General features: G+C 48.5%; 7 protein-coding genes across 7 annotated transcripts; 2 read left to right on the top strand and 5 right to left on the bottom strand.

Moving 5' to 3' along the window:
- Positions 1-359: 359 nt before the first annotated feature.
- FPRO_09245 (uncharacterized protein) lies at positions 360-1,899 on the top strand (the record flags this gene model as incomplete). The annotated part of the gene is made up of 2 exons (XM_031232618.1): positions 360-572; positions 619-1,899. The coding sequence occupies 2 exons, from the start codon at positions 360-362 to the stop codon at positions 1,897-1,899; spliced, it is 1,494 nt and encodes a 497-aa protein (XP_031082536.1).
- An 80-nt stretch (positions 1,900-1,979) lies between these two features.
- On the bottom strand, positions 1,980-4,713 carry FPRO_09244 (uncharacterized protein; the record flags this gene model as incomplete). The annotated part of the gene is made up of 8 exons (XM_031232616.1): positions 1,980-2,560; positions 2,610-2,932; positions 2,982-3,383; positions 3,433-3,453; positions 3,501-3,703; positions 3,755-4,389; positions 4,435-4,515; positions 4,563-4,713. 8 exons carry the CDS (start codon positions 4,711-4,713, stop codon positions 1,980-1,982), a joined length of 2,397 nt encoding a protein of 798 aa, XP_031082535.1.
- A 411-nt stretch (positions 4,714-5,124) lies between these two features.
- FPRO_09243 (uncharacterized protein) lies at positions 5,125-7,360 on the top strand (the record flags this gene model as incomplete). Its single annotated transcript, XM_031232615.1, has 3 exons — positions 5,125-5,995; positions 6,049-6,265; positions 6,313-7,360. 3 exons carry the CDS (start codon positions 5,125-5,127, stop codon positions 7,358-7,360), a joined length of 2,136 nt encoding a protein of 711 aa, XP_031082534.1.
- A 401-nt stretch (positions 7,361-7,761) lies between these two features.
- FPRO_09242 (uncharacterized protein) lies at positions 7,762-8,581 on the bottom strand (the record flags this gene model as incomplete). The annotated part of the gene is made up of 2 exons (XM_031232614.1): positions 7,762-8,384; positions 8,446-8,581. 2 exons carry the CDS (start codon positions 8,579-8,581, stop codon positions 7,762-7,764), a joined length of 759 nt encoding a protein of 252 aa, XP_031082533.1.
- A 461-nt stretch (positions 8,582-9,042) lies between these two features.
- Positions 9,043-10,171, bottom strand: FPRO_09241 (uncharacterized protein; the record flags this gene model as incomplete). The annotated part of the gene is made up of 2 exons (XM_031232613.1): positions 9,043-9,765; positions 9,824-10,171. The coding sequence occupies 2 exons, from the start codon at positions 10,169-10,171 to the stop codon at positions 9,043-9,045; spliced, it is 1,071 nt and encodes a 356-aa protein (XP_031082532.1).
- Positions 10,172-10,647: 476 nt separating this feature from the next.
- Positions 10,648-11,088, bottom strand: FPRO_09240 (uncharacterized protein; the record flags this gene model as incomplete). The annotated part of the gene is made up of 3 exons (XM_031232612.1): positions 10,648-10,803; positions 10,854-10,964; positions 11,023-11,088. 3 exons carry the CDS (start codon positions 11,086-11,088, stop codon positions 10,648-10,650), a joined length of 333 nt encoding a protein of 110 aa, XP_031082531.1.
- Positions 11,089-11,462: 374 nt separating this feature from the next.
- FPRO_09239 (uncharacterized protein) lies at positions 11,463-12,032 on the bottom strand (the record flags this gene model as incomplete). Its single annotated transcript, XM_031232611.1, has 2 exons — positions 11,463-11,952; positions 12,010-12,032. The coding sequence occupies 2 exons, from the start codon at positions 12,030-12,032 to the stop codon at positions 11,463-11,465; spliced, it is 513 nt and encodes a 170-aa protein (XP_031082530.1).
- Between the last annotated feature and the right edge of the window lie 774 nt (positions 12,033-12,806).

Raw genomic sequence — 12,806 nt, 5'->3', positions numbered from 1 at the left:
AAGGAAAACATAGTAGATTATTTTCTTTGTATTATCAACGATAAAAAATATATATACTGTTATCTTGTTACTGTTTGGCTACCACATCTGCCATGTTCCCATTTTGAGTGCTTCGACTCGACGCAGCGATGCTGGCGTCAAGAAGGAGACCCACTGCGATGACCAACAGGCATGCAGCGGGCATCGGGCCAAGTCTCGGGCTAATTCCTTCGGAGTTTCGGGCATCTCATATTCAGGCTGAGGTCTAAGACAAGAGACAACTGCAGATCAATTGTGATCAGCATTTAAAGGAACCAACACTAAACAATTCAATCAAACCTACACACTCTACCCGTAATCACTCTTCAGTACCACAAATCATGACTATTTCCAACGGTATCAACGGCCACACTAATGGCCACACTAATGGCCACACTAATGGCCACACAAATGGCAATGAGACTACTTCAAAGAATGGTGTCTTATTTGCCAAGCCTCACAAAGCGTCGATATCGTCCATCGTTTCGGAGCTTTTTGAGGACAATATCACAGCAAAGATCCTCCACGCCGCAGAGTCGGGCCTTGTGAACAACGTAAGCACTCCTCAGTTCGGCGTGAATGCCTCACTTACATTGGTAGAACCCTCCGTTGGCATACCCCGAATATGTCCCCCAAACTGGGTCAGATGCTGGAAAATACATCCTTCGTGAGAAGCTCTTCTGGACATGCGGCTTCTTCCCAGGCTCCATATACTCGCTGATCGAGCGTCTCATCAAGTATCCCCAAGCTTCAGCTGGAGACTCCAACAAGAAACAACTGCTTCAGCAACTCCTTGCTGTCGGACGAGCTTGGTCTGACCCTCTTCATGAGTATGCCCAGAGAACAGATACCCACGACATGTCATTCATGATCCAGCCGTCTATGAGAGTTCGTTGGGAGACTCTACATGAGTCGACAGCCCTTGAATCTATCATCACTGCCGCGCGCTCACTGTACTCAAGATACAACGCCAATATCGGCGCTATCAGATCATGGGATGTCCTGTCGCAAAATGGTGTCGACATTTCCAGCATGACAGAGGACTTTTTGGTGATTATCGACTCGATGTGCAATCTCGACCTGCTGTATTACGCAGCTGCACAGACTGGCCAGACTGAAATGGCTGAAGCAGCAACAGCTCACGCCAAGGCATTGATCAAGGCTTTGTTACGAAAGGAGACAGATGAATCTGTTGGAAGAACCATGTACAGCACCTTTCATGTTGTCAACTTCGATCCTAAAGACGGATCCGTCAAGGAGAAGAGAACTGGCCAAGGCTACGCAGCCGACTCGACTTGGGCTCGCGGACAGGCTTGGGGTATCCTAGGATACTCGCAGACGTACAACTGGACCAAAGATCCTGAGTTTCTGGATGCAGCTATTGGTTTAGCTGAATATTTCATCTTCAGACTACTCAAGTCCCCAGATTGTGTCGAAGTTCCTGTCTCTGGAGAGAGCCGCACTAAGGGTCGATACGTTCCTCTTTGGGACTTCGATGCCCCAATCGATACTTTCGCACCCCTGAGAGACTCTTCAGCGGGCATTATTGCCGCAAATGGTATGCTTGTTCTCTCGCAAGCTCTAGCTGGAAGTGGATCACCCGACTTGAGTGAGAGATATCGATCAATGGCGATTCGAATCGTGAAGGACACGCTTGACTTCTCCCTTGCACAGGAAAAGTCGAAAGTGACGTTGGGCTCAGATGGAAAGTTCGAGGTTCAGGACTTGAAGCCCGAAGCTCACTTTGAGGCTATTCTGAAGAACGCCACTGCGAATCACAATGCCAAAGACTACAAGAGATATTGGGATCACGGACTGGTTTATGCGGATTACTACTTGATTGAGTTTGGGAACAGGTTGTTGAAGATGGGATTGGTATAGACGTATCTCCTGGAATTTAATATGGAGAATTAGTGAAGAGATGCATCTACTTGGCATAATATAGTTTTGATATTCCTTCGTTATCCCAATGTCCAGTTATTCATGGAGAAAGGCCCCCCTTGATCGTCAATCGTCTGAGCCGTAAACATCATGTCATCGAAGCTGATGACTCGATCCAACTGCATGAAATCCTGATCCATAAGAACCGTCGAGATCGCTGATAGCTCATCTGGTGAATTGTGCTCTACTCCGGGATTGGTAGGAGATATCTGGGGAAGGAAGTTGAGATGACTACCTGGAGGACCAGGATTGAGAATAGATCTCCGGGACCCGCTATCAAACGAGTTCTGCAACGCGCTGGATGCTACTCCGGCTTGAGCTTGGCTGCTGTGCTGATTGTCACTTTGTCCTTCGCGGAGGTAACTGGGTGTCTGCGTAACAAAACCATCGGTCGAGTATCCAACGACATCTGGAGAATAATCCGGATCCTCCGCGCATTTCCTGTGAAGCGCGCGTAGTTGAGCGCTATACTTCCCGGGCAAGGAGGATTTGGATTTCGATTGGGACAAAGGGCCCGCCCATCTCTTAGAAAAGTCATCGAGACTTTCGACTAGAACCCAGAACTCAGGGGCTAGATCAGTCTTGTAAAATCTCCAGTGCACTACGGAATCATCAGTCCAAGACCTTGAGGATTGGTGAAAAGGTCTTACCAAGCAATGCGCGAGCACTGACAAACACACAGAAAGCGAACTGGCTATTAACAGGGCTGTTTTCTGGTGTGTACTTGAGATACTTGCGCGTAATTGTTGCCGTCTCCGCCGCAGCGATTTGACATGTCTCTGCGCTATGGGCACTGGGCATCCGTACAATACTGGTCCATTGAGGTGATGGATACGCGATCTGCTGATGCAGTAAGATCATAGAGGTGTTGTGAGTGATATGGGCCAATGTCAGGTTTGGATCCATGTTGATAATGGTTGGCCTCCGCGAGATGTTGGAGTCTTTCCATTTCTGAGGGAGAAACATCTTCCAGCTGAAATAGCTTTTAGTAAGTGGTTTCAAGGAAAAAGAATGAGACCTACTGGACAAGGCGTAGATCCAGCTCCTTAAATCTGGTAAGCCAATTACCGACTTCTTGACGATCCCTGAAGTTAATTCTCTGCTGAAGAAAGTAAGTAGTAACTCGACTCAAAGACTCTGTCGCCTCGATGCAATAAGCGAACGCCCCGACAGTTGTCATATCCACTGTGTCATTGCCCTTGGGTGCTGTCGTGTTCGTCGATGGTGTCTCAGGTGGCGCTTCCGCGACTTGGTCAGGACTGGGGTAGTGTGCTGGAAGGAAGACAATCGAATTCCCCATCTTTGCGGCTGAGCGATCCCAGATACCAAAGTAGGGAGTCAGTACTGTTTCTTCTTTGTGCCATAGGCCCCCATCTGCTGGTAATCGTCTGCGAACATCGTCGGATGTCAAGCTAGTGTTCCATCTGAGCTTGTAAGTTTGAACCAACTACTTTTTGGCTTGTGTTATCTTACCCAGTCATCACAGAGCAAAGCCTAAGCGGTTAGCTGGTGTCTGTACTTATTAGATGGTGTAAGCCTACCTGTCAAGGTTGAAGATGCTCCAGAATACTCTCCTCCGCTCCTCCTCTTGAGTCCAGTTCTGCGATGGTGACAAAGAGGTCAGGGGTTTTAGCAAGGGTCCCTGTTGTCGGTCGTCTGTTTCAACGCTGAGTTGAAGATACTCAACAGTCCTTGTAAGTGAGCCTATGATAGGCCAAGCTCTGGACATGTCTCCATTACCCATCTGGAAAAGCCCCTAGTTAGACGTGCTTGCTAATAAATACAGCGTACTTACATCTGTGAACGCTATGATGCTCAGGGCTTGTAGGTTCTCGACCGACATGCCGTCCATAGCTGACAAAAGTACTATGCTTCTAGATCTAGAGGTCCATGTCTCTAGCTCTTTTTCAGACATCTTCCCATTCTCTGTATCGACAAAGCGAATGGCAGCGACTACTATTGCATGCAGTAGCACAGTGAGGCAGGGCAGTTGCTCATGGCTGTAGAAGCGGCCCCTGAACCGTGTTTCGTGTAGAATGGGTATCCATGGTTGAACCAGGATGAAGTACGCGTTGATGACTTCTTCGAGGAGTTCAGCAGGGGGTAATTGGCTTGAAGTGCTTCCCAACTCATTGAGCTGGCTGACTAGTTCTATGTTCGGGTTGCCACAGCTGTCCACTCTTCGTCTCTTTCGCGGTTGATGTTGGACATCATTTGGGGATGAGAGAGCTACAGATCCCGGTGTTGCGTGTTGTGCTTGGGCTATTGATGACTGGGCGGGCGGCAATGACAACGAGCCCGCCGAGTTGTGAACCAAGCCTCGAAGTTCCTGAATGAGACTGGAGAAGGCTCCAATAATTTGCGAAGACTCGGATGAAGGAGCTGGATTGGGAGGTTGCGCGTTGTCAAATACCGTGCTCTCCAGAGCCTCTGATCTTGGTCAGTTGAGAGTGCAATTGCCACCGTTCTACGTACCAACTCGGCGGTTCAAGCCTTCTATGACACCAGCCTTGATCCCCGGTTTGTTCTTTTTCGTGTCGTATACACAAGGCGAGTCTACGCAAGTCAGTCACTGTATCTCATCCTTGGATGCCTGGACATACCCAATCTTTGGCAATGATTACACATTGGCTTGTCTCTGGAACAGCGGAGCTTTCGCCGCCGACATCCTTGACACGAGGGGACTTCGGGCCCGGGGTCTCCAGCAGCAGGCCTGTTGCCAGCTCCACCTAACTGTACACTCTGATGGTCCATTTCGCTTGTGATTGTGTGATTATAGAGTTCGCCCGCTGCCCGAGGGATCGCATAGTTTATGTAATAACGAGAGAGTTCGGGGAAGAGGAGGCGTTCGTTTGTCGATCCTTGGCCGAAAACAAGCCCTGGATCCATTACCCCATGGGGATGGTGTTGCAAGCGAGCCAATGATTGGACATCACCATCAGCTGATGGTGGCTTCGGATGTGAATGGGCCGACGCCCGAGACTGGAGCTGATCAATTGTCGAGAGCTCGGTTCTATCGTGTCGTGAGTCAAAAGTGCTGTTGATGGTGATTAAGTTGAAGAATCCGAAAATTTGCTTCTCCTCGTTGTGCTGTGCTGTTTTAATCTCTCTCACTTTGTGTAACCGGAATTTCTTGTTCTCCAACCTCGCCCGAGTTACACAAAAATGCCGCCACTACCAGGATTCTCCGATAACCCCTTCCAAAGCCGAGATGACTTTATTGAAGCCATAATTGCGTTGATTAATCCCCTAAAACAATATTTCTCACCTGGGAAGTCTCGCGTTCGTATTCCAATTGCGACAGGTGCACATTTCGATGAGTCGGCGGCACAATTAGAAGGCTTTGCAAGGCCGCTATGGGCGATAGCGCCATTGCTTTTCGGATATAACTCTATCACCGACAAAGACCTGGCAGCTCGTGTAGATGAACTAGTTCAGCCATGGGTCGACGGCTTCATCGCGGGAACCGACCCTCACCATCCAGAGTATTGGGGCGCCATGAACGATATGGACCAAAGAATGGTGGAGGCAGAGATGCTAGCATTTGCTCTCATAGCAGCACCGAAGCGTTTCTATGAGCCATTGAACCAAGACCAAAAGAAGAATTTGAAGAACTGGTTGAACTCCATTCGCGGCAAGAAAATGCCACCGACAAATTGGCGCTGGTTTCGAGTCTTCTGCAACCTTGCTTTATTAAAGACTTGCGGCGTCCCGTTCTCAGAAGTCCAGGAAGAGATGGACTCGGATCTTGAGCTGCTAGATAGCTTCTACATCGGAGATGGATGGTCAGCAGACGGTCCCTGGCAGACAGTCGAGCAAGCGAGACAAGAACAGGAGCTGGCTGAGAAGACCGGACGTCGAGATACTGTGGGAACAGGACGACAAGCAGACTACTATTCTGGTAGTTTCGCCATTCAGTTCTCGCAGGTCCTTTACTCAAAATTCGCTGCCGATCTAGACAAATCGCGTTGTGAGATGTATCAACAACGAGCCAGGGACTTTGGAACCCATTTCTGGAGATACTTCGACTCTCAGGGTACCTTATGCCACAGACACAAACAATATACACGTTAAGCTAACAACGCACAGGGTCTTCGATTCCCTTCGGTAGATCCCTCACATACCGCTTCGCCTGCGGAGGCTTCTTCGGCGCGCTGGCGTTTGCCAAGGTGCCTAATATGCCTAAGCCGCTTGATTCACCAGGAGCAATTAAGGGGTTCCTAGCCCGACATCTGAGGTGGTGGGCACAGAATTCTAGTGACATCTTCTCAACCGATGGCACTCTTACTATTGGATGGCTGTATCCGTAAGTCGACCGTGATACTGACCAGAGGTGCCACTAACAACGGCCAGAAATATGTACATGGCTGAAGACTATAACTCTCCCCAATCCGTATACTGGTGCCTCAAAACACTCATAGCTGTTGGATTGAGTGCCGACGACGAATTCTGGAACTCCGAACCACTTCCGTATCCTTCCTTTGAACCCCCTACACAAGTCGTCCGAGCTCCTCAACAAATCTTGTGTAACCACCCACGAGGCAATCACCACTTCATGCTCACTCCCGGGCAATTCGTTGCTTGGCCTATGAAAGCCAATCAAGCCAAGTACTGCAAGTTTGCCTACTCTTCAGCCTTCGGATTCTCCGTTCCAACAGGCCCCCTCATCCAACAGATTGCACCAGACAACCAACTGGCACTGAGCCGAGATGGTGGTGAGACTTGGGCGGTCAAGTGGAAGTGCGATGAAGTCAAGTTTGGGATTCTGACGACAAAGACGGATAACCAGAGTGTGGCGAATGTTTCCATCGCGAGCGTGAGATGGTATCCTTGGGGTGATCGAGCCGTGGCTGTGGATACGATCTTGATCCCGCCGACCGGGCAATGGCCGGACTGGCATGTTCGAATGCACCGCATACGATGCCAGAAGACTATCGAGTCGCTTCACATTGTTGAAGGAGGTTTTGCCATAAATGGCCGTAGAGATGCTGATGGGATGAATTTGCCAACACTTCCAGTACCTGACGGAGTCATCCCCGGTAGTTTCGAGGGAAACTTCTCTGATGAAAGATCCACAATTCTCTCGTCTAAATCTGGGTCCAGTGGAATTCTGACTGAAGCCCTTTTCGATAGACAAACGGTCGATGTGGAGAGCTTCGCACTGAAGCCAGACTCCAACACGAACATCGTTTGCCAGCGAACATTGATCCCCGTTGCATCCATAGGCATCACAGGAAAGCTAGAGCCGAGTCAGGAAGTTTGGTTAAAGACTTCGGTCTTCGCTGTTTCGTCCAATGTTAGCGGAGGAAGACAGAGTGATGTTGCGAGTCTCAAAGAGAGATGGTCTCGACCTCCGACGATTGAGGTAGAGAGCTTCGAACAGATCTTACACAATATGTAATACTCGACAACAAACATTACGACAATGATCGAGTCAGAAACAAGCACATTTGCATTTCGAGGTTGTTCTTCACAGTGGAATAATGACAGCAAGCAGATAGGGACAGTATCACATTGTGGCAATTTGTGCTTCTTAGCTCCTGATTTGCTATCTTTCCGCAACCGATGGATACGTAACCTTATGAGAGCATCACCTACAAGCCATAATACCTAGTTGCAAACTCCCGATGCTCAGTAGTCGAGCTCGTGATCCACGGACTTGCCCAAGTTGGGCAAGTGGTGCTTGACGAGCCAGCACCTCTCGATGTCGATGTTTTCGTGGCTAGGGATGCTCATGTACATCTTAAAGCCATTCTCATGGAACTCCATGACCTTCTTGCGACTAGCGTGGATGGCAAGCTTCTAGTTGTAGGCCATGATTCGCTGGTTTTGTTTTCGGTCGAAATTCTCGATGGTTGCATTGAAAGCCTCATTGTAGTTGTTCTTGTACTTGTCGTAGAGCTGAACGTCCTCCCGCTTCAAAGAATTTCCATTACAATCCACCCAAGAGACTTGCCACTCCAGGGTTTTCTGATTGACCATGAAAGCCAAGTAAGCTTGGTCCCACATGCAGCGTCCGGAAGCATCCAGGGACCCATCCTTGTTGACGATGGGGTCGAGGTCACGGATGAGCAGGCCGACATCTTTAGCATAGTCGTCGAAAGCTCGCTCAGGAAGGACAGGTTGCGGTTTGATTTCCTTTCCAGTATCCCAGTTGAAGAACACAGCGGTCAAGAAGTAGTGAAGATCCCCGTATTTGGTGAGGTGGCCCCTCGTCATGGTATCAGGGTGGCTAAGCTCGAAAGCCAGAAGGTACTTGTACAGGCAGTGGACCTCAGACCAACCGAGATCAGTTGGCTGGGAGATGGCCGCGAATCCATCACGGGCATCGGTATATGCACCAGAGACACGGATGTGGTGGATTAGCATGGTATTCTTGGCAGGAGGAAGCTCCTTCGGATAGGTGCGTTGAGCAACCTTGAGGACTGTGCAATATTCAGCTTTGTCACATATGCGTAAACTGTCGATTCTTGACTGCCAACTTACCCTCTTGCTGGTACTCGCCCTTGACGACAAGATGATGGGCCTCTTTCTTTTCCTCAAGGGTAGTGGAGGAAGGGTGAGCACTACTGCTTGGGCTGCGGCTGGAAGTAAAGCCCTCCATGGTGTTGTCGTTGTCCATAGTGATGGTGATGGGGACGAGTGGATGGTGAAAGAAAGAAGATGAGAAGAGCCAGAAACGCAGTTGAAATAGGTGGGATGACGAACCTCGTGACTTTCTGATTCACGGTGGGCCTCCATTGCAAGGGACTTTCTTGCACATAGGGCAACATTCAGGGCAGTATCATTTCTGCCGGTCGTAGATTCAGAGGCCTACACTAACCACATCTGGAGAGTTGATGGCGTTCCAGGCCTCTTACTGGTAACTTCAGGCTTGTCGGCACTCATCACTGAGGAACTCGGTGAGTTTCAGAAGTACCTGGTTGCTGGCCATAGTTAAGGTAGCCTTGGCCAAGCTCCCAGCTAAGTACTAAAGCAAGTAACATGCCACTTATGCTGACATGCACTATTTCCGGCTGAATTACATGAAATGTTATGCTTTGGATGCTTTAAATATGCTATGAGCTTTTCTGTAAAACCTTATCAGGCCTCGTCATCAGAATATGCGTAGAAAATCCGGTTTCTTCTCTCTACTGCTCGGTCTCCAGCATTGCCTTTGTCACTATGAGTGAGATAATCCAGCTTATTCCAAACATCCCTCAGTCTTTGATCATACGCATCTTCACGAAGTTCTGAGCGATCCCATATATCCCTGTATATCCCAGTTTCCTCGGGAGACTCTTCCGGATCAATGCGGTAATCGTTTTTCTCATCAGGCAGAATTGGTAGAGGGTTCTGGCCTGGCTCTTCGGCAGTAAGAAACTTAAGTAGCTGCAGCTTTTGCTCAGACGTCAAGCGACAGATTCTATAAGTTACGTCGTCTCTGTCAGGGTGAATGTATACAGCATCCTGGTCCACGCCAGAGCCTGGTACTGGCTGGCGCCGGTCGAATAAAACGACACCACCGAGAATTCTGGATTCAGCCCAATATCCAACCATGTCTGCTATCCCGTTGGGGTACCTATTGTGACTTAAATACCAAGGGTGGAAGAACATCGTAGGTTCAGGACCATTTGGGCAGTGCGCCCACCAGATCTTGTCAGACTTTGGCGGTGCCCATTCAATGACACCATCGTTCTTGTGCAGTCCTTCTTCAAGCCCATAGAGAAGTGCGGCAATTTGATGAACTGCTATCGCAATTATCTCGATGAGACGTGTATTGAAAGATCGTGACCCAGGAGAAGCAGCCTGGAATGTAAGGAGAAGCTAACACACGGCATTAATTGTTGATATAGATAAAGACTATACGGGAATCTATGCTCACTCTTGAGTCAAATTGAAGTACAGCAGGGTCAAAAGTTCTGTGAAACTCTCGTGTCCTATTCAAAATCCCATCGCAAAGCTTGTCGTGACAATGATTGATAGGATGGTCATCGTGAGGCATTCCCCCTCTTGATTCAAACGCAACCTCGCCCAGAGGCAACCCGTCAATGATTTGAGCATATGTGATTTCTGCAACGTCTGTATCAAGAATACGGGCAATCGAACTCCTTACGGTGTCTTGATGGGGCTCGTCCAAGGTATGCATCGCAAGTTGTCTGAGACCGGCACCAGTCTGGATGCCGCCTGAGCCCGAGCCGGGTAATGATCTGTTCGTTGGTTGAAACGACATCTTAGCTGATGGAACAATATTTCTGCAATTTGATCTCGAGAAAATAAGGAGCCCGGTGTTGTGAAAAGAATCCACTCGTAGGTGGACTTGGATGGTGCTAGCCCCCTGTACAAGATCTGAATTTGGCGTGACTTAAGCGCCCGGCTTTGAGTTTACCCGTCGACTAGGCGCCGTGACAGGTCACCAAGATCCGGATATGTCTGTTTACATAAATTCTATTTGAGCAAGCGTGCAAGATGTTCAGCTGGGAAAGGACCATAAGACCTTTGGATTGTGTTTCGGACGCATGGATGGCGTTGCTATAAATGGATGCCGCTTTGGTTCCAGTATTTTCTTCATCTTCATGCTGGTTTTGGGCCTTTTTGGCTAATTCTGATCTTGTGAATCGTTGGCTACGTGAGATAAGAAGACTGTGCCCAATTGATTTTCATTTGACATGTAGGCCTTTGTTTTAATAGTAAAGTGCTGAGTTGACTCTAGTAGACGCCATTCGTAAAATCAACCACAATGGCTTTCTCGACAAGACCACCGACCTGAGCTATGAAGGCTTGGTGGGCTGGGTCAGTCTTGACGTAGTAGTCACGATGTTCTGCCGACTCGAAGGTTGCAACGAATCCATGGGTTATCCCGTTCTACGATCTGTTAGCACCAGATTCAGGCAACGATGGTCTGGTAGAGTTACCTGCATCCCCTCTGGCGAATTATCCTTGCCTCCTTGTAATGATATAATGTACGGCTTTTTACTTGTAGGATGGATACACAGATCTTTCAGTTGAAGGAAATCATCGCATGTCTAGAAGGAGTCGGTTTGTCAGTCAATTGGCCAAACAGTCTTTGCTTGTGTCATTTACTTTTGTTACATCTTTTTGGTCGACACTGTCTTTGAATTGAAAGAGTACAGTGTGAGTGATCGACATGTTTGCGCTGCCAGCTTTGATATGCTCAAGTAATGTTTGGTATGGTGCGGAGTATTCTGAGAATTATAGATCAAGACGTCACAGATAGGACAACAGTGGGAACCTAAGACGCCATGTTTCCGATGCCTATTGGTCAAATACATCTCTTACACTTTCATCACGTGGGGCATTTATGTCAGACCATCTTTGGTACTATATGTCTCTTCCTTTTTTACGATGTTGAAATACAGGTCATTTGATAAAAGAAACAACCCATTAGTCCCATTTCTTCAGCCTGATGTTCTTCGCCATCAAGGTGTAGGTGACTCCATTCCTATGTACGGACAGTGACAGGGCGACATATGGTCTCAGACCCCGCTCTCATGGAGTCTGGGCTAATCGGCCAAAGACATGACCAATTGAGCCAGGTCCTGAAGGAGACTCTCATGATTCGAGAGCTGAGGGTCGCCAGATGTCCCATCAGCCTCTGGCGTCACGAGTTCCCCATACATCAGCTTGAGACAGAGGACGTCTGCAGGTTGCATGCGCTTGGCAAACTTGGGTATGTCGTCCGCAGCCAGCTCCACGAGTGCATAGAGTTCGAACTCGACCGCAAAGTCGTAAATAGCGACGGCGCGGGTCAAGAAGTTGGTCGACTTACAAATGCAACGACACTGGCCGGTATGCAGGTTGTAGAACCTGCCATCGCGCAGGAATACTGTGACGATGTCGATGATGCATGAGCAACGTCCGGATTCAAGGCGTCGGGACCTTGAACGGCTGGTTCTGGTGAATTGCTCCTCAAAAGTCGGGTGCTTCAGGACATGCGAAGCGGGTATCTTGATCGCCTCTTTCGTGTTGTTGAAGATCTTGTAACGTCTAGAGCTTCGAAGCAGTCAGCAACCAATCATAACATGGTTCAGTCACCAGGTATGTACTTACGGGACGTTGCTCAGGTCCGCCATGCTGCGGGTATAGTCTCCCGGGCCGAGAGCGATGTGCGAATAAGCTATGGGACTTGCGTGCTCAACCCCCTGTCGAGTTGAACTAGGCTTGGTAATGGTTCCGCTTTGCCTAGCTGTTGTACTATAACTCGTATAAGGACGATAAAGAGCAGGTTTGATGCTGCTTAAAAAATCTAAAGAACTTCAATTTGGCTGCGTGACGCGTTTCGTTATTATCAGAGAATCGAGCTTGAGGAAGAGGATGGAAAACAGAAAAAGTGGGTTCACTCTGAGATTCTAACAACTTCAAGTCAGGCTCACAGCAGTTCATGGTACGCCATTCCATTAGTGGGGCTTCTCCAGAAGGGGGAAACGAATCCTACCTTTCTGTGTCTGAGAATTACTGATATTGAAGCCCAAGCTCTCGGTTAGCCTTGTCCTCAACTTTGCCCGTCTCTTGGCCGACCCCCACGGATACAACGCAGAGGAGGTGGTGTTGCCATCTTGGACGCCACTTTTCGACCAGTAGCAGGCATTATGCAACTAGCTATCGGATATAGAGAACGGAAAACAGGTCTAGACCATCTACTCCGGAACCATTTGTTACTGGCGTTGTATAGTCAAGATGAATGAGACTCTACAAGTATCTTACTAATTCTATCCCGAAAGTTTCATATCTTTCTCATACTCCTATCTTTTTCTTCTGGGCTAACAGTTTAAATAGTGATTTTGTCGTTAAGACTATAAATCTCTCGGGCCCTGGATATCCCAGTCACTTGGCCAATTGACACTCAA

Source organism: Fusarium proliferatum (genome assembly GCF_900067095.1).
Source record: "Fusarium proliferatum ET1 genome assembly, contig: FPRO_scaffold006, whole genome shotgun sequence".
Lineage (NCBI taxonomy): Eukaryota > Fungi > Ascomycota > Sordariomycetes > Hypocreales > Nectriaceae > Fusarium > Fusarium proliferatum.
Note: the sequence above shows the minus strand (reverse complement) of the source record. Positions and strands in the feature narration are given on the sequence as shown.